The sequence below is a fragment of the Pelodiscus sinensis genome, chromosome 16, assembly GCF_049634645.1.
Source record: "Pelodiscus sinensis isolate JC-2024 chromosome 16, ASM4963464v1, whole genome shotgun sequence".
Classification (NCBI taxonomy): Eukaryota; Metazoa; Chordata; order Testudines; family Trionychidae; genus Pelodiscus; species Pelodiscus sinensis.
The window spans coordinates 11,750,034-11,770,268 of record NC_134726.1 but is presented as its reverse complement, the minus strand read 5'-3'; the positions used below and the strand labels follow the sequence as shown (position 1 = coordinate 11,770,268).

The following is a 20,235-nucleotide window of genomic DNA, read 5'->3' as shown; positions in this document are numbered from 1 at the left end:
CTGGACATTCTGGCTCCTCTCCCAATGCCTTGTGGTGCACTGCTTCACATCCCAGTGTCACCTGTGCATTTGATGTCATCTTTCCATGGCGTTTGTACTGCGCACTGTCTCCTCGGAGCATGGGAATTGATCCTGAACTGTTGAAGAAAATACTGACAGATCTCACTAACATGTCACGAATGGCAGTCACGTTGTCCCTTGGGCTACAAAGTGATGATTGCACTGATCTTGCCAGGCATAGCAGCTATGACACAAGATTTCTTGCTGAATTCATGAAGGTGCTGACCAAAGTGGAATGCTGCTTTTGGGCTCAGGATCAAATTATCATTCAATTCTGGGATGATGCGCAGAACTTCTGAATGAGAATAACAACTTTCTTGGCCCCGTATGATGAGCTCCTCCCTACCTTGCAATGTAAGGACATGAAAGTGAGACCTGCCCAGCCAGTAGAGAAGCCCTACTGATTCGTTGCTAATCAGTTTAGTGTGAGAAAGTTGACCATTGGACTCATGTTGATGGAAGTGTGCAGGGCCATCAATTGCATCCTGCTCCAAAAGTTAAGCATCTGCTTAAGTGCTTTTCTGGATCTGGGCCTAAGGGCTCAGTAGCTGTCAAGAATGAGTCACACAAAGACATGAGGTAGAAAAATCAGGTCTGGGAACCGTGCATGAAATGGTGGATGGCTATGCACAGATGAGCTTTCCTAACTGAAGAGAGGCAATTGATGTCTCACATATTTCAGTTCTGGCCCTGGATCATTTAGCCTTTAAGTACATTGATTAGATGGGGGTATTTCTCCATGGTTCTCCAGATGTTTGTGGATCACCATAGGTGTTGCACAGACATTAATGCAAACCTGATCTGGAAAAGTGCATAGCATATGCATCTTTCAGAACACTGGCCTGTTTAAGAAGCTGCAAGCAGTGACTTTCTTCCCAGGCTAGAAGATCATCATGGGCAAAGTGGAAATGCCCATTGTGATCCCAAGAGACCCTGCCTACCCCTTAATGTCATTGCTCATGGAAGCCATACAGACATTGGTAGCCTTGACAGTAGCAAGGAGCAGTTCAATTACAGGCTGAGCAGGCACAGATTGACTGTGGAATGTTCTTTTGGCTATTTAAAGGCCTGTTGGTGATGTCTGTATAGGCAGCTGAACCTGGCTGATTATAACATCCCTATGGTTATAGCCACATGTTGTACCCTCCATAACAATTGTGAAGGAAAGGGTGAAAGCATTACACAGGACTGGATCACTAAGTTTGAACAGCCTATGACAAAGGTTATTGGAGGAGCACAGCACAGGGCCATAAATATTAGGGCTGCTGTGAGGCAGCAATTTGATGCTGAAAGTCTGTAATATTTGTTGCCATGAAGGTGAGTGCAGTGCCTGCAGTGTTAAAGGGTGAAGGGTATTGTATATTGTGCCTGTGCTTAGGAATGTATGGCTGTGTCTAGACTGCATCCCTTTTCCATAAAAGGGATGCAAATTAGACTTATTGCAATTGCAAATGAAGCGGGGATTTAAATCTCCCCCGCTTCATTAGCATAAAAATGGCTGCCGCTTTTTTCTGGCTCGGAGCTTTCCCGGGAAAAAGCTCCAGTCTAGATGCAGATCTTTCGGAAAATAAAGCCTTTTCCGAAAGAACCCTTATTCCTCATTTTAAGAGGGATAAGGGATCTTGAAGGCTAAAGGGCTTGAGTCAGCCTGCGTCATGCCTGCCAAGTGTGAGCTGTACGACTGGCCCAACCTGCCGCTTTCCCCCTTTTGTTTTAAGGACAGACCTGAAGCCGACTCCATGAGGAGTCTTTTTGTTGCTAGTCCAGTGGAATCTTTTGCCAGTCTAGGTGATGGCTAAAGAGTTGAAATCACTGCTTTGGCTGGGAGCCAGACCCATTGCAGCCAGCGAAGCCGCTGGTGGGAATGACCGGCGGGTGGCCGGTAGGAACAGCAGTAGGTGACCTAAAGGGCATGTTTGTACAGGCCCCATAGTAGGGTCACCTCGTTTTCCCCCTACAACTCACTCCCATCCTCTACCCTTCTCCCTCCCCTCCCTTTACCTCCCAATTGTAAATTTACTACATTCAACAAACCAACCTTAGTTATACTTGTTTAGTTAGGTTTAGTTAAATTAGCTATCATCGTCATGACTGTTCGTCAGGCAGCATCGGTTCGAAGCATATCGGCTGTCATCGTGCATGTTCGTTGGGTGTATTGGACGTACCTAGGATTTTTCTTTTAGTTTAGGCTAGGTTTTAGGCCACCATCGCCTGTTCGAGCTGTCCTGAAGAACAGGAAGAGGATTCGTGGTTCATGCGGAAGGCTCGAGTCAGCGTACCCGATTCCAGTCGTCTTCGAGGGATCTCCTGGCAGTTCCTCATCTGAGGCCCGGAAGGACCTAAGACTTGAGATCGCCAGCTTTGGCGTCATCTTGTTTGTTATCTATGTTAATATAGTCTTTTAAATTTTACTTACAGTGTCAGTATTTATTTATGCGCCACAAACCAATGACCAATTAAAGGAATGACCGGTGATAGATACGGTATTTGGTGTCCACATTTTGTAATCTTCTTACATTTAGTTGGCTAATTGGCATCTCAAATCAATTATTTAAATTACCTCGAGTAACACAATAACCAACACAGTTTTGTTTTCAACAGAAAAAAACTTGTATGTTTTTATTTACAAGGGGAAGAAGGGGGAGACCTTGAACTGGGAGGGGGAGGAGGAGGAGACCTTGAACTGGGAGGGGGAGGAGACCTTCAACCGGGAGGGGGAGGAGCTAGTCCTGGGAGGGGTGGCCCCTGCGACCTCTCCTGCGGGGGCAGACCTGGACATGGGGGGCAGGCCACATCGGGGCAGTCTGCACGGGGAGGTGGACAGGAGGGGCAGGAGCAGGAGGGGCCATTGCAGGAGGGGCAGGGACAGGAGCAGGAGGGGCCATTGCAGGAGGGAGCAGGGGCAGTGCTAGGGGAGGGATGGCGGGGGCGTGGGGCAAGGCCATGCCATAATGTATGGCATGGCCAATGTGGGTGGTGAGGGTGGTGATGGAGTTGGCCATCCTCGTGCACTGGGCTTGGAAGGAGCCTCAGGCCTCCTGGCGCCACTGCAGGTCCCCCTTGACGCGTTGCGTAATGGCAGCCTTGATGCATTCAATGGCCTGCACATGGCACTGAAGGAGCTGGTCCCGGTGGCGGAGCCTCTGCCTCGGTGGTTGGGCAGCTGGGGGTGCCGCTGCTGCTGCCGGACTGGAGGGTCCCTGGCTTGTGCTTGGTCCCGCTGCAGGGAAGAGAAGAAAGGATGGGTCAGTCAGGCAGCCCGGCCACTGTCCCCACACCTCATGCCCTCCACCCCTGAGCCCAGGTGACACCACAGTAGTGTGGCTTGGGCCCACTCGGTTCCCCCCCCCCATCTCCTGTGTTGTATGTTTGCAAAGAGGACCGCCCCCGGGGTAGGGTCCTCCTCCATATATTGTAACCACTGGTCTGTGTCCTGGCCCCGTGGAGGGTGGGAGGGCGCTTGTGTTGTGTTAACCTGTGGAACTCCCTGCTAGTGGAGGCTGTGAGGCTTTGGGCTAATCACTGGTGTTTGACAGGGAGTGAGATGAATCCCCACACAGTGCCTGGGAGCACATCTAGCAGAGGGGTCCTGGTGATGTGGGGAGGGAGGAAGTGCACGCTGCTGTTGACAGGGACCTCCAGGGCTTGTGGGGCTGTCTGGCCCAGGATAGCATGGAGCCGGTTGTAGTGGGGGCAGGTGTCTGCCTCCTAGCCCAGGCGCAGCTCCTTCACTTTAGCCCGGACTTGCTTGAGGGTCCGGGCTGGATGGCCCTGCTGGGAGAGCGCCTGGGCCATGCGAGCGAAGATATTGGCATTCTGGCGCCGGGAGTGGGTCTCATGGAAGGCTTCCTCCTCCTGCCAGAGGTTTAGCAGGCTGTCCAGCTCCCGCGATGACCAGGATGGGGCCCTTTGTTTGTGGCCCCTGGGGGCCTCCTGCACTGGGGGTGCGGGTGGCTGATCCCCCCCTGGAGCTGCCATCCTGCTGCGGGGTGGCTGCTGAGGATGGCAGGGGCCACATGGCAGACCTCAGCACAGAGGTCCGAGGAAGGGTCCTGCCTGGTGACCTCAGCAGCCTGAGTCTGCTTTAAGGAGGATCGGGTTATCAGGAAGTCCGAGAGCTGATCCTGGCAACGGAGCCTCAGAGCACCCAAAGGGCTTTTTTCCGTTTAGCCTGCTTTTGCGCAAAACGTCTTAGCTGCCTGTCTACACTGGCCCTTTTGCACAAAAGCATTTCCGGAAAAGAGCTTTTGCCCGAATGGAAACGTCAAAGCATTTCCGCAAGAAGCACTGATTTCGGACAGTAGATCGTCAGTGCTTTTGCGCAAAATCAAGTGGCCAGTATAGACAGCTGGCAAGTATAGACAACTTGCCAGTCTAGTCACAGCCTAGGTGTTTTATGCAAAGGATAATTTAACAGGTACATATGTGCAGAGAAATCTGCCAAGCTCTCCTCCTTCCCCCTCGGGTAGTTAATACATTTCTGGAACATCTTCTCTTTGTTCTCAGAGAGTGCCCAAGGGGAGGGTGAGCTCAGCAGATGAAGGGGTCAAGGTACAGTTTTGTGGTAAACAGGTTTATCTGTAGGGTCATAAGTATGTGATAAACAGGTTTATCTATGGGAATGTTAAACATGATCAGTTATGCTGAGTGACAAGACTGGATAAAGGTTCAGTGTAGACAGCTGAAAACTGTTTTGCGCAAAAAAGCCCCGATGGCAAAAATGGCGATCGGGGTTTTCTCGCGCAAAACCATGTCTAGATTGGCACGGACGCTTTTCCGCATTAAGTGTTTTTGCGCAAAAGCGTCCGTGCCAATCTAGACACTCTTTTCCGCAAATTCTTTTAATGGAAAAACTTTTCCGTTAAAAGCATTTGTGGAAAATCATGCCAGTCTAGACGTAGCCTTAGAGACTAACAAATATATACATATTATGCTTTTGTGGGCTGTATTTGTTAGCCTTTAAGGGATGTCTACATTAGGAAATTATTTCAAAATATTAACTTCTGCAATAACTATTTCAAAATAGTGCATCCACACTACAAGGCACCATTGAAATAGTGCAGAATTATTTCAAAATTGCACAACCACACTGATTGGAGCCTGCATTACATTTAAAATCTCCCAGAAACACGATGAAGAGGGCACCAGAAGAGCAGACACTTCCTGTAGCTGCTTGCTATGGCTAGCTGAGACTTGTACTTAAAGGGGCTTCTCTCTACAGCCGCGTCTGATACATCATTTCTCCACGGTCTACCCCCTCGTACGGCACCAAACTCATGTTGGTGCTCTCATTGCCCTTGTGGATGCCACAGAACTTCCAAAATGGAGCTGATGCAAAGCAGAGCTAGGCTCACAGGCCTCGTACTGTGCCTCATAGTACAATTGATCCACACTGCCCATGTGGCGATTCAGGACAACGACGAGCAGCCCAGATTGGGTGACCTCTTCACCCAGGCCCTGGCACTCCTGATGCAAGAGTCTACTCCGTGATCCTGCATATCATGGAATGCCTCTTCTGACAGAGGGATACCAGTTCCAACTGGTGGGACTGCAGCAATGGGACAACCAGCAGTGGCTCCAGAACTTCTGCATGCAGAAGGCCACTGTCCTGGAGCTCTGTGAATGGCTTGCCCCTGACTTCAGGTGACAGGACACCTGGATGAGACCCACCATCCCCCTGCAGAAGTGCATCACCATCGCCCTATGGAAGTTCACTATGCCAGGCAGCTACTGCTGTATGGGAGACAGTTTGGCATGGGAAAATCCATGGTCAGGGCCATTCCCATGCAGGTTTTACAATTTACTATGAGACTGATGAAGCACTGGAATGGGTTCCACAGGGAGGTGGTAGAATCTCCATCCCTGGAGGTTTTTAAGTCCCAGCTTGCCAAAGCCCTGTCTGGGAGGATTTAGCTAGGGTTGGCCCTGTTTGGGTTGGACTCAGTGACCTCCTGAGATCTCTTCCAACTTTATGAGTCTATGTTTCTATGATTCTATAGATGGTCAAGACCATCAACATCATCCTGCTGTAGGTGGTCATTGCCCTGGGAAATATTGACCCTATAATCGCTGGCTTTGCCGCCTTGGGCTTCCTCAACTATGGGGGGCATAGACATCCCCATCCTGCCTCTGACCACTGTGCCTTGGACTTCATCAACAGAAAGGGGTATTTCTTGATGGCCTGCATGCCCTCATGGATCATAAGGGCCAGTTCATGGACATTTACATTGGAAGATTGGGGAAGGTGCATATGTTCCATATTCCAGAACTCAATCCTGTTACTGAGGATGCATCCTGACACACCATCAGAGTCAGGGACGTGGACATGCCCATTTGCATCCATGCTTTTGCCAGCAGAGAGTATGTTAATGAAGTGCTCATGAGCATTTGCCGCGTTGTTATTTGCATATTCTCTGCCGATGCTTTTTGTTCAATAGGTTTTTGCGCAAAAATAAGCAATGTAGATGGTCCTTTTTGTGCAAAAAACCTCTTAGGCGCAAGATCCTTATACCTCCTTTTTTGAAGCATAAGGATCTTGCACAAAAGGGGGTTTTTTTGCGCAAAACGGACCCATCTACACTGATTGGTTTTGCGCAAAAACCTCTTGTGCAAAAAGCATCAGCAGAGAATATGCAAATGACAGCGTGACAAATGCTAATGAGCTGTTCATTTGTTTACTCACTGCTGGCAAAAGCCTGCAGTGTAGACATAGCCAGAGAGGCTACACACCAAGAACTCGGTCTTTATCACTCCAGTATCTTTATCTGGCATACAGAAGTTTTCTGGTAAGTTGATTAGACTCAAAAGCAGGGAGATGCATGCAAGGTACATCTTTCTCCTTTATTATACATTTCATTGCATTTACATGTCACATCAACATTTTGGGACTGGCTAGGTTACTTTGTCAGAATGTACAGTATGTTTAATTATTCATGTTAAACCAGGCTTACAATGGCAAAATGTCATTCTTCACAGCTTCTCTTTCACTAAAAAAACCATCCAAGTGTTAGGCAGTTCTGAGCTGAGAAATATGCAACATGACCTCTAGTTTAGCTCCCTGATACCGAATCTATTTACTGAGCAATAGCATTCACATTATGAATTGCAAAATATTGCCAGTCAGCATTAGATTCCCAAATGTATATTTTACGGAGTAGCAAAAGTTTCCAGAGATTAATATTGTCTTCACTTATAAGTGAAGCTTCAGAATGTGAAGCTTTACAGACTCTTCAGAGGGAATTTAATGCTTTGTGAGTGCTGAGGTAGGCCAGCTTTTTCCACTAATCACAGTGTTGCTAACTCACGATTTTTATAAGGGCATTCAGAATATTTAGTGTTTTTCTTACTCACATGACACGAGGAGCTGGACTTTATGAATGAATCTCAGCTTTCATGTTAAAGAAAGTGTCTAGCTCCCAGTGTGGCAAAGAAAAGCTTGGAAATGTGGTCTGATTTACTCACCTGCACGGTGTTATTCAGAAAAATGTCTGTTTTTTCAAAAAAAAATCTTCACTTATGTCCACAATACTATCGTGTTCTTTCAAAAGAAAATCGAAAGAACACATGTTTTTCCAACTTTGGTAAACCTCATTCTATGAGGAAGGATGCCTTTTCTGAAAGAGCTCTTTCAGAAAAAGGCATGTGTGGGGAGAGGGAGATTTTTTGAAAGAAGAGGCCTCCAGGAAAAAGCACTGGTGCCCTAGTGGCCACTCTGTCCATAGTAATCACAGCTTAAATGTGAGATAGCATCCATTCAGTGTGGATCCAATCTTTTGAAAAAGCAAATAGATTTTTCGATGTGCTTTGGCAGTGAGGATGCTCTCTTTCGGAAGAAGTTTTTTTGGAAGATCTCTTCTGGAAAAGCTTCTTCCGAAAGAAGCCTGCAATCTAGACATACCCTCAGAAACCAGAAGGCAAAGAAAACAAACTTTTAAAAAAATATGATTGGTTTAAAAATGTCATTCATTTGGGGACCGCTCTTATGATTATAACCTCATTGGGGCTGGCTTTTATATTTCCCAGGTTCATTTCAGCTGAGCACCCGTAAGTTTGGACACTATCTTAAAAGCCTCAAATCCTACACTGAAAATACTGCAAGAACAAGCTTTCCTATGGCGTGATAATGCCTAGTTCTTATATAACAATTTTCACTTGTAGAATACTTTACAGTTGAAGTCGGTGTCATTATTCTCACTTATGGATGCAGATGGGAAGAATGAAAAGGCCAGCTGGGGGAGGAGGTGCTTAGAGAGGGTGCAAAGTTTGTTTAGGGTTGGAACATGGACAGGGCTTCAGGCAGATGTGATTGAGCAGGGGGTGAGTCTTGTGGCAGGGCTGTAGTCTGGGAATGTACAGCCTCTCGAAATGGAGGTGTCACACACTGTCCAACACAAACACCTTTCATTTGTTTGTAACTTGGGCTTAAAATGATGTATGGAAAATGTGCTGTGATTGGATGGTACATGCTGAACATATTGCTTCACAGTGCATTTTTGTCTAAAAAATTACTCCTTTTGTAATTAAATTTAGTAATTACATTTAGTAATTACATTTAGTAATTCAAATTAAAAAAAAATAATTTTACCAAAACTCAGTCAGTGCATCCCAGTTCTATGAAGAAATACTGAAACTTCATTGTGTGCTCTGTGATTTCATGGATTAGAGTTATGATTACACATTTTTAAAGTACAGGAAAAGGCAGAGAGCTCATTGTGAGTCAAGAGACAAAAGAATTTGCACATAGGTTGCACAGTGAGTAAACAGTTGCTTTTCTTGGTAGAAAGCCTTTTGGGTTTATCAGCTGAATTAAGAGGGGCTCTTATGTTTAAGGTGGGGCATGGTGTTGTCTAGCTATATAGCAATCACTAGGATATGTGAGACCCTAGAAATCAATGGGCTCTATTGTCAACCATTTACAGATGGAACAAAAATCCAGCCATTATCAGGCTAGATCTGATCTTAGCTCCTGAGTGAGGGAGGAAATATAGCCCTGCTATGAATTAATGACTTGCATGAGATCCAGCATTTTTATTTGCTTCAAACTTAATTCAAACAATTCAAACTTAATTCAAACAATTTATCCTGTGAAGATAAAGGCTTCACTCTGCTGCATTTGCAAAGAAGAAAACTAAACCTAACTTGAACAATACTGGCTTTTGGCTCCATGTGATTTCTCGTGCAGTAGGGAGAACTTACAAAATGATAGCAATTGGAGCCATGAAGGACTTTCCAATGTCACTGCTGTAGCAGCACAAGGTAACAATCTGCAACAATACCATAATGGGAAAGTTTTAGTTCAGTATCACCTATGAGTCTTGTCATAGACACCATTAACATGAGAGCAAGCAATAAATTATTGGGCAGCTTTTCAGTCACTGAAATGGATCCCTGAAATGGAGAACTATCAGCATCTGAATACAGATTGGACCTCTCTGGTCCAGAACCCTCAGGACCAATTTGCTGAGCCAGGGGAGGTCTGCCTGCTGCCTGCTGCCTGCTTTCTAGTCTGCTGCTGGTTCCACTTTTGGTTCTGGCCCCAGCTGGGCTGCCTACCTATGGTCCCAGCTCAGTGACCTACTGTGCAACCCCAGCCCAACTGCTCTGCCACATCCTTCCCCACATCACCCCCACCCTCACCAGCCTGCCACAGCCTGGTCCCCCTGCTGCACATCCTTCCCCACTATTGGGCTGCTGCATGGCCCCAACTCCCTGACATGATCAGCTCCAGCTCCCTGCCAGGCTGCTGTGTGACCCTGGCTTCCCAGTTCACACCCATGCCCCCTTGGCCAGTCTGCCACATGACCCTGTCTTCTCTGCTGGACTGTCACTTGATCCCAGCCCCAACTCCCCTGCTGGCTCCACTGCTGGGCTGCTGATATCCCTGCCGGGTTTCCAAGGGCTCCCAGCAGTCAGTCCTCCTGCTGCCTCACTCCTGGCCACTGGAGCTCTCTGGCCCAGGAACATTCGTGGTCCAGCAGACCAGAGAGTCCTAGTTTAGGGAGGTGTAACCTGGCAGACCAGAGAGTCCTGGTTTAGGCAGGTGTATCTCACGTGCTCTAAGTAGTCCCCTTGTTTTGACCTGGTCAGTGATTTATGTCTCTGATACATCTACTTTTTGTCCCCTTCCATCAAGGACAACAGTGAGAATACTGTGAGGGTGATAGCGAAGGCTAGTTTTAAAGACTTACATAATAAACAAAGCATAACTAGGATTTGTGTTTGCCTGCCTGTGAAGCAAGGAGCCCTGAATCCCTAGTAGATGGTCCAGAATATTTGCTGAGAAGAGTAATGGTGTGTTTGTCACATGCTTTAGCTCTGGGCAACTCAACTTTGAAAGCCCTGGGGGCCATAGTGATACTGATAGCGCATACCAACTTAATTTACACTTGTAAGAGAGATAACTAAATTGTGAGTACTGGACATTCTTTACTGGGTGAGAGATTCCTCCCCCTGGACGAGTGTGTGTTTGTATCAATATGGGTTTCAGTCAAGGGTACTCCTCTGCAGCCTCTTGGTCAGCGATTAGCTCGATCACCCTCATATCTCTGCTTACAGTTGTCCAGGGTCACAGCAGCCAGCATATCTGGGCCTTCTGTCAAGGCTTCAAAGACTATGCTGATTTTACTGCTCTCTCTCTATGCCCTGTGTGCTCCAGGCAAGCAAAAATGGATGTTACAATGGGGGTTCCTGTCTGGCTACATTCCACCCCGATACGACACACCACATCCCAGAATACAAGATGGCGGTGATGCCAGCACCTCTTGCCCACCTTGGAGGAATCTAAAAGTGCCCGATGGCCGGAATAGAGGGTTCAGGATTTAGGAATTGGCTAGGGTCCTTTCCTAGTGCTGTATATCGAATGTGCACAGAAGAGATAGCTACATTGACTAGGCGTTGCACAATACATAGGGTTATGCAGAAAATGATTACAACAATTACAATGGTTAGAACACTGGTTATAATGGAGAGTAGGAAAGGAGTTAGGGAAAATCCCAGCTATTGGGCTAATCCATTTAGCCATGAGATGTTTATATTCTTTGTTACAGCATGTCTTACCCAAACCTACATTGGTGTCCTTGGCTCTCGTACATTTTCATCCTCACCTCCTGGCTTCCAGGGGGACAGGACACATCACTCAGTCCTATTACAAAGCACACAGATATGACATCACTACAGAGGAAGTGACACAACAGATAATTATGGCCTGTCACCAAAGTGCATGTCACCAGAGCCAGCTGATGGAAGAGCAGTCCATAGGTAAGCTACATTTTATTATTATATTGGGAGTACTTGGGGGGGCTGTGGGGGAGGAGGAGAGTTGTTTATGACTGCCAGAACTAGCACCTCCTGTTGTTAGCCAATCTGGTTCTGCAGCAGGCTGGATCTCCCAGCCCAGCCTTCTGGCCAGGTCACATTTCAAACTTAATCCACCTCCAGCATAAGGAAAATCTAACTGAAAACCCAAATAAATACTCAAATAAACAGTTCTTCTAATCCTCTTAGACTTCACTGGAGTTCCCGGTTCTTCACCCCCTACTCAGGGCCCTGCAGAGTTCATTAAACCCCAAATTTTGTTTTTGTTTTCGGCTACTGAATGAAAAAAATCAATTATTCACTCAGCTGTATTTGGAAAAGACATATCTAAAATGCACATTGAGGCTAAACTCTGGGAGGGAAAGAAGTTAACTGTTGAATTTGAAAAGCAAAATATTTTATTCTTACCAATCAACCAATTTATCGTGCTATGTATTTGTAGATAATAAGACTTGATACTAAGCCATATTATTTGCCCCATACATTTGGAATACAGCCCCACATTACACTGTCGGTGTTTGCTGCAAATGAAATTCATATTTATTAATTTGCTAATGAATTGTGGCAACTTCATAGATTTTAAGATCCGAAGGGACCATTATGATAAGCTAGTCTAACCTGGGGCACAACACAAGCTATCAAATTTTACCCAGGAATTCCAAGACTCTCTAGAACTACACTTGTATAAATTATGATTCCCTTATAAATTAGACTTTTCTCATCACAAAGACAGCCACCACAATGGACAAGCTCAGAAAGGAGGCTAATAACCACCACAAAGAGAACAATCATATCACTGTGGAGTGTTTTCTTCAGATATGCATGATAATGAGACAGTTTAGAAAAATTGCATGGTCACCACACTTCCTTCACTCGAGAAAACTTTTTTTTCCTACAGGGTCAGGAAGATCAGGCCATAAATTCACACCAACTATTTTTTAAGTAAAAGAATTGGAGGTTGAGTTCATCAGCAATTCCATTAGTGAGTTTGGATGTGTAAATACTCTGTTACTTATTATTTGTGCTCATAAATTAAAAATGGAGCTTGGATGATAATAAACAATACTTTGATAATATTTCTTAATCTTATTTAACTTCTTTCTAGTTTTCAAACTTCATAACTAATTCTCCTTTAATTATTATTTTGTTCTATAATTTGAAGCTGTAGTTGCTGTATCAGAATATTGCTTTGTCTAATAAGACTGTTGATGGACTATGGAGCATATTTCTTTTGCAAGTTGGTACCCAGAGGTTTCCCAGTTTGCTAGATCATCTCTCCACTTGGCTTCCAACCTAATGGATTGTTTTCAGGATATGGTGGGTCATGTTATCAGAGACCTGCAAGGGAAGGTGGTGACCTTAGCAGAGGCAATCCAGACTTCTCAGGACCACAACAATATCATAAGAGAAAATCACAAAGCATTATGGGAAAAGAATGAAGATATAATCATGGCCTTCCAGGAGAGAAACAAGTCCTTTTGGGAAAAGAACATGACCCTCTGGACAAAGACTATGAACCTCTGGGAAAATGTCAAGACTCTGTTAATGGATGAGATTGAACTCTGGGGAGAGGATCTAGACCAATGGAAAAATGAACTGGAGCTTTGGAAGAAGGAATTAGATCTCTGGGAGGAGGAACTGGGATTCATTGCAGAATAAGAATGGCCACAGACAGCAGGAAAGAGCCATTGGTATAGCAACCCAGAACTGTGGTTTTATGTGTGTACAATAATGCCTGTCTACTTGAGTTAGGGACCCTAATAAAGTATCAACTGTGTTTCAGCATCTCAAGCACCAGAGTATTTTACAACTATGTTTGTTTGTATTGCATTCATTTCATTTCATTGTTTCCATTTCTGCTTTCTTGTGTGAGGGTCAGTGTCAAACAGACACTACTCACCAATCCAGTTGCTGATCCGTTCCCATGTAAAAAGAGTTAATGGGATCTACTAGAGCTTAATTCTCAGGAGGAAGAATATCTAATCACCAAATTGCTCTTCATCTTAATACAATTAAACAGAATTATTTACAATATCCATTATTGTCTTACATCATATAAATGATGAATATTACTTGCTAATTTTATTTTAGAATGCAAAAGACTTTATTGCAGCAAATGTGCTGGAGGTTGAATAAGTATCATCTACTTCAAGATTTCTAAATACAGATTAAACAAACAATTAATCCTGCCTCAGCACAGTGGGCTGGACTAATTGAGTTCAAGATGTCCCTTCCAGCTCTCCATTCTGGGATTCCTCTTCTGCTCCTCCCAACTCCCATCTCCTTGATATTTCTTCTGCTCAGAGCCCAGGGTAGCTGGCCACTATTCCAACTTTCAGGGTTTGTCCCTTGGAGAATTACTGAAAGCCAGAGCACCCCTCTTTCACTTCCCATTCTCCTAATTAGAATGAGTCAAATGGGGGAAAATAATTTGTGGATACTTTTGCAAAACAATGCATTGAATTCACAGTTCTACATAGGTAGTGTGGTCACACTGGAGTCCTTATTTGGAGTATTTGGACCACTTGCCAGGTGTCTTGTAGAAATTTACATGCATCTTGCATGTTTTAGTAAGTATGATCATATCATTCATTCAAACTGTAGGGAAATTTACTCAGTTATTGAAGCAGAGAGCAAAACAAATATCAGGTGACTTCACAATCACTCCATACATACCAAATAATTTAAAGATTCTGGATCTTCTAGAACATTCTTATCTTTAAGGTTCAAGCACTAATTGCCCTGGTCATACCATCTCTAACCCAAGAGAATTCAGCTGCACAGAGAAGAAGAGCAGGTCCATTCAATATAAATAAACTTAGTCATGATTCAATGTCAGTAATGGAAACTTTAGTCTAGAATTCAGTCTGAGAGGTAAAAAAAGAAAGTAAATAAAAAGGTCAATTTTTTCAACAAGAAGACCTAAAAGCCTCTTTTGAGCCTTTTTTCCCTCAAGCTAATCATGGAAAGGTAGCACCATGTAGGGCTGCTAGTAGACAATTGGACAAACAAACAATCTTCTGATCATCACTCAGTCCATCAGGCATTTCTGATTATGTTCATAATAGAGTGAACTTTGAAATGAAATCTCTCCACTAAACATTTGGAATCACTCTACTCATTTGAAAGGGCATAAAAAGTGGAGGAACAGGTTTTTTTTTCCTTTGGCAGACAATATTGAAACAAAATCCCTGTTTATACATTGTTTTTTATAAGTAAAATTTAAGTCTGAGAAAAGAGTTAGCACAAGGTATTTGCACTGCTTTGGTATCACTGGTTCTGCAAAATGTCCCCACTGAATTCAAGGGAGCTCTATCCAGATAGACAAGAGTCTACTCACTGTACATTGCAAGATCAAGGTCTTTATCACTCTTTTGTGGGTCTTGGAAGTATCTAAGCGGTGCATCTTCCTGGGACTTGTTGTCTTCATAAGAGTAAATTTCTTTCTACATTTCAAGAATTCAAAATATATTTGTTGTTCCTCAATGATATAGATGATTTCTTATTTTTCCAGGGCAGTTACAAGAATATTTGCATTCATCTTATTCCTAGTTGTTTCTTCTCATCACCTACAGATAACAGGACATTATTGATCGTTGTGGTATTTTTTTTAAATGTGAAATGCAGAAATTAGTTATGGCATGTAAATTACAAGTTGATTACATCTTAAATTGTAATTTCACAATTTTTAAATAAATAAAAATTGTATTAATAATTATTCTTCACCTTTGAACAGCACATTCATCTTAACAAACTCAACATACACCAAAACACTAATGAATTCATAATCCTCTCAAACACCAATCTGGGTATTACTATCTCAGGGTATGTCTACACTGCCACCCTAGTTCAAACTAGGGTGGCTAATATAGGTGTTCCAACTTGCAAATGAAGCCTAGGATTTAAATATCCCGGGCTTTATGTGCATGTTCCCGGGCGCCGCCATTTTTAAATGCCCCGTAGTTCGAACTACCTGCCCGCGGCTACATGCAGCACGGACTAGGTCGTTCGAATTAAAGCTCCTAATTCGAACTACTATTATTCCTCCTGCAAGGAGGTTTAATGGTAGTTCGAATTAGGAGCTTTAATTCAAACTACCTAGTCCGTGCCGCATGTAGCCGCGGGCAGGTAGTTCGAACTACGGGGCATTTAAAAATGGCGGCGCCCGGGAATATGCAAATAAAGCCTGGGATATTGTGACGTAGTGGAGGGAACTTGCTAGGGCTGTGGCGACCTTGCTGGGGCTGTGGGCGACCTCTGCTGTCTGTAGCAAGACCCAGCAGGGAAGGGGGGAGTCATTATGCAAAGATGGCTCCAAACTGGTCTGACCAGCCACCCCCCATGGGGAGAAACAAAGGAAGGTGGAAGGCTGCCCTGGCTGGGGGCAGGGCTGGAGTAAAGGGGGAGTTAGTTCCTGGCTGGAAAGCAGGGGAGAAGGAGCTGGGGAGGGGGGCTGGGACTCCCCTGTCTCAAGGGGGGCACTGAGGCCTCTTAGCCCCCAGTTCCTGTAACCAGATTACATCTGTGCTGTGCTATATCCTGGAGTGGCAATAAACAACCTCCATTCTACTGGCTGGTGGAGTCTGTTCATGACATTTCGGGGGTGCAGGAGACGGGAAAATCCCGACGCGTCATCACAGATATTTAAATCCCGGGCTTCATTTGCAAGTTCGAATGCCTACATCAGCTACCCTAGTTCAAACTAGGGTGGCAGTGTAGACATACCCTCATTCTGATGCACATAGAAGTTATAAAGTAAATCTGCTTTTTTGCACTAATTTCTTATTCTGGGAATAGTTGCAGAATTTCTTAACTGTCCTACTTGCAGATTAAGATACATACAATTCAAATTATGTAAGCATTGTAAGATCGCAACCTAAATTCATTATTCAGTATAACACAGACTGTAAGAAGAATTTTTCCTTGCATCATTTCATCGGAACCTACAAGACTACTTTTCCAATATTTAACAAAACATAAAACACCAGGATGGCAAGTGCCAACAATATATATAAAATAATTGCTAGAGTTATAATTTCCTTTAAAAATTGAGGTATGACTTGATCAACAATATTTTACCAAATCTGACTACTTAAATGTACGCTGGGGATATTTAAAGGCCAGTAATGTAAGGAGTTTTACTTTATAAAGGGATGGTAAGAAAAAATAGAATATGGAGTAGTTGTGTGATGTATACAGGCCAAGTTTTTCAAAAGGGACTAGTGACTTGGGGTTTCTTCATTTTTGGGTACCAAATTTGAAACATTTTAAAAGGTCCATATTTTCAGAGAGGGGCTGTTCAGCATCTTTTTAAAAACAGGATCGCTTAAGGAGTCTCCAGTAGAATACCCCAAAATGAAGGAACATAAATCACTAGTCACTTTTGAAAATCTTAGTCATTGATTTTAAATAACTCAGCATATACTGATAGAAATGTAGCCGTGTTAGTCTGGTGTAGCTGAAACAAAATATAGGACTATGTAGCACTTTAAAGACTAACAAGATGGTTTATTAGATGATGAGCTTTCGTGGGCCAGACCCACTTCCTCAGATCAAATAGTGGAAGAAAATAGCCACAGCCATATATACCAAAGGATACAATTTAAAAAAATGAACACATATGAAAAGGACAAATCACATTTCAGAACAGAAGGGGGATGCGGGGGGAGGGGGGGAGGAAAGGTAGGTGAATGCCAGTGAGTTAATGATATTAGAAGTGGGGAAGGGTAGATGTCTGTGAGTTAATAGTATTAGAGGTGATAATTGGGAAAGCTATCTTTGTAATGGGTAAGATAGCTGGAGTCTTTGTTAAGTCCCCTGCGGAGAGTGTCGAATTTTAGCATGAATGCCAGTTCAGAGGATTCCCTTTCAAGTGCAGATTTGAATGTCTTCTGAAGTAGGATGCAGGTTAGCAGGTCATTGAGACAGTGTCCTTTCTGGTTGAATTCTTTGGTATATATGAATGAATCCTTTGGTATATATGGCTATGACTATTTTCTTCCACTATTTGATCTGAGGAAGTGGGTCTGGCCCACGAAAGCTCATCATCTAATAAACCATCTTGTTAGTCTTTAAAGTGCTACATAGTCCTGTATTTTGTTTCAGCATATACTGTATTTATTAAGTAATCCATTTTGTCTTACTTGCTAACTTCTTTCTCTAATGTAGCTCAATTCTGTCCTATGAACCTCACAGCTAATGTTTTATTTCTATTTCTTTACTTCCCATTTTAGTGGTCCTGAATGAGCCTTTTCACAAACACCTTCCTGCTCTGCACCTCCCAAAGGCTATCAGCCAGCATTCAGTACAGCAGCGAATTTTTGTGTTCTTTGTTTTACCCAGGCATTTTAAAATCCGGAAGTGACTCATGGACCAGAAGAAGCAAAAAACAGAACGAGGGTTAGACCATGGCACCTTGCAAATCAGGATAAATAATGAGGTAACTGTCTTCCCTAGCACGAAGCAGGAGACCAAGAACCGTCTGGCACCCTTCACTAACAGCCGCAAGAAACACCTTAGCAAGAATCAAAAAGAGGAGAAAAGGGCCTTACAAGAAGAGATCAAGGTCTTCTGGGAGGAGAACCAAGATTTCCATGAACAGATCAAGGTATTTCAAGAAGAGAAGAAAGCCAAGGCTTTGAGATTGGAGATCAAGGCCTTTCGAGAAAAGAACAGGAACTTTGTGGAAGAAATCAAGGCATTTCTGGAGGAAAACAAGGCCTTCTTGGAAAAGATCAAGGCCTTCCAACTGAAAAAGAAAGCTTTCCAGGAACAGGTTAATACTATTCAAGAAAAGATTGACACCTTCCAAGAGATGATCAAGGTCTCTGAAGAGGAGATTGTAGCCTTTGAGGAAAGGAATGAGGCTTTCCGGGAAACAATCAGAGATTTCCAGAGAAAAAACAAGGTCTTTCAAGAAAAAAATAAGGCTCTGCGTGAGAAAAACAAAGCCTTTCAAGAAAAGAATGAAGTTGCCCAGGAGAAGAACAATACTTTCTGGAAGGAATACAAAGTTTTCTGGAAAAAGGACAAGGTCTTCTGGGAGGAGGATATTGCCATCTCAAGGGATAAAATGGCCCTCTGGGAAGAGTACATGGCTTTCAGGGAGAATGATCAGGAGCTACAAGAGGGAAAAGGAGCTCTTTGGGACATGGTAGAAGTCCTTTGGGATGAGAAATATGCCCTATGGAAGAAGGTACACAACCCTCCAGGAGAACAAGACCTAGCTGAAGCTTCAGAGAACAATGCAGATGGTGATCATGGCCCAGCTGTACATACTATGACAAAGGCACCAGAGGGAGCAAGGCAGGACTAGAGGAGTTCCTTGCTGCCAAGCCTTGGGTTCTCTCATGTGCTGAAACACATACATATTTGATCCTGTGACCCCAGAAGCTTAATAAAGTCCTGATGGAGCTTTAGAAACAGGGAGTATCAGAGTTTTATTTTACTCTTACGTATGCTTGTATTGCATTTGTTTCCTTCAGCTCTGTCATAGTTAGACTCTCAGGGTATGTCTACACTACAAAGTTAATTCGAACTAACAAACGTTAGTTCGAATTAACTTTGATAGGCGCTACACTAGCGCTCCGTTAGTTCGAACTTAATTCGAACTAGCGGAGCGCTTAATTCGAACTAAGTAAACCTCATTCTACGAGGACTAATGCCTAGTTCGAATTAGCTAGTTCGAATTAAGGGCTGTGTAGCCACTTAATTCGAACTAGTGGGAGGCTAACCCTTCCCAGCTTGCCCTGATGGCCACTCTGGCCAACACCAGGGAAACTTGTCTGCCCCCCTCCCGGCCCCGGAGCCCTTAAAGGGCCATGGGCTGGCTACACATTTTGTGCCAGTTGCAAGGCTGCCAGCACCCAGCCAGCAGACCCTGCACCTGCCACAAGATGAGCCAGCCACCCGATGCCACCCAGCCCTCCATCTCTTCCCGGGACGAGCCTGTCGGATCTCAGGAGCCTGCCCGGGGCCCAAGAGGTGGGCGCCCGCTTGGTCTAGTGCGGAGATCATGGACCTCATCGAGGTTTGGGGGGAAGCCTTCAATGTCCACGATCTCCACACTAGCCACTAGCCGCATGGCTGACAGCCTGGCCGCCAGAGGCCACCAGCGGACCCTGGAGCAGGTCCGCTGCAAAATAAAGGATCTGCGGCAGTCCTACTCCCGGGCCTGCCTACCAGGGTCCGACCTGGAGGCCTGCCCCCACTTTCACGCCCTGGACCGCATCCTGGGGGCTAACGCCATGCCTGTGGTCATCGACCCCGGGGCAAAGGGACCGGTCCTGGACACTGAGGAGGAGGAGCCGGAGGACGCCATGAGCCAGGAGCCTGCCAGAAGCCTGCCCAGGACACAGGACCCCCGAGGAACCCCACAGACAACATCTCCTGTGTCGTCCGAGGCCGGGGAAGCCTCCACCTGTGAGTACCATCATGCTCCCCTTATGTGTACAGGGGGGGGAGAGGGAGCCCAGGGACCGTGCGCCTGGGTCTTGCCCACCATGGAGCAGCAGCAGGGTGTCATGCAGGGGCCTTGGCCTTGCAGAGGGGGGCTGGGTTTCACCCACCTTGTCCCCAGGGAATAACTGACCGCTGCTCTTGTTTCACCACAGCCGCAGCACCTGGGACTGCAGGGCGCACCACCCCGCCTGCAACAGCCACCCGCGCCTGGGCCAGCCAGCGTGCCAGAAACCAGGAGGACTACCAGCGGCGGCACCTCCGGTTCATGGAGCAGCTGCTCCGCAACCAGGAGCACTGGGTCCGGGAGGACCTTCGGCTGCGCCAGTGGAGTGTGGATGCGCTGGAGGAGCAGGGCCGTGGCCTCAGAGGCCACCTCCAGACCCTGGTGGACCGGTTCCTGCC

The 20,235-nt window shown here is 45.2% G+C and overlaps 1 protein-coding gene and 1 long non-coding RNA gene across 6 annotated transcripts; one reads left to right on the top strand and one right to left on the bottom strand.

Annotated features, from left to right (window-relative positions):
- Positions 1–9,072: 9,072 nt before the first annotated feature.
- LOC142818581 (uncharacterized) lies at positions 9,073–11,204 on the bottom strand. The gene is made up of 2 exons (XR_012896116.1): positions 11,126–11,204; positions 9,073–9,323 (listed from the first exon to the last, which is right to left on the bottom strand). It is a non-coding gene; the product is annotated as an uncharacterized LOC142818581 (long non-coding RNA).
- On the top strand, positions 11,178–18,801 carry LOC112546046 (uncharacterized). Of its 5 annotated transcripts, XR_003089680.2 has the most exons (3): positions 11,178–11,316; positions 12,272–12,355; positions 12,536–13,164. XR_003089680.2 is itself a non-coding variant. In XM_025185424.2 (2 exons), exon 2 carries the CDS (start codon positions 17,741–17,743, stop codon positions 18,686–18,688), a length of 948 nt encoding a protein of 315 aa, XP_025041209.1. In that variant the 5' UTR covers positions 11,210–11,316; positions 17,607–17,740; the 3' UTR covers positions 18,689–18,801. The 5 variants fall into 5 exon arrangements, 4 of the variants coding, with proteins under 4 accessions (XP_025041209.1, XP_025041210.1, XP_025041208.1 ...); XM_025185424.2 differs by lacking the exons at positions 12,272–12,355; positions 12,536–13,164 and adding an exon at positions 17,607–18,801 and having other exon boundaries at positions 11,210–11,316; XM_025185425.2 differs by lacking the exons at positions 11,178–11,316; positions 12,536–13,164 and adding an exon at positions 17,607–18,801.
- The last annotated feature ends 1,434 nt before the right edge of the window (positions 18,802–20,235 follow it).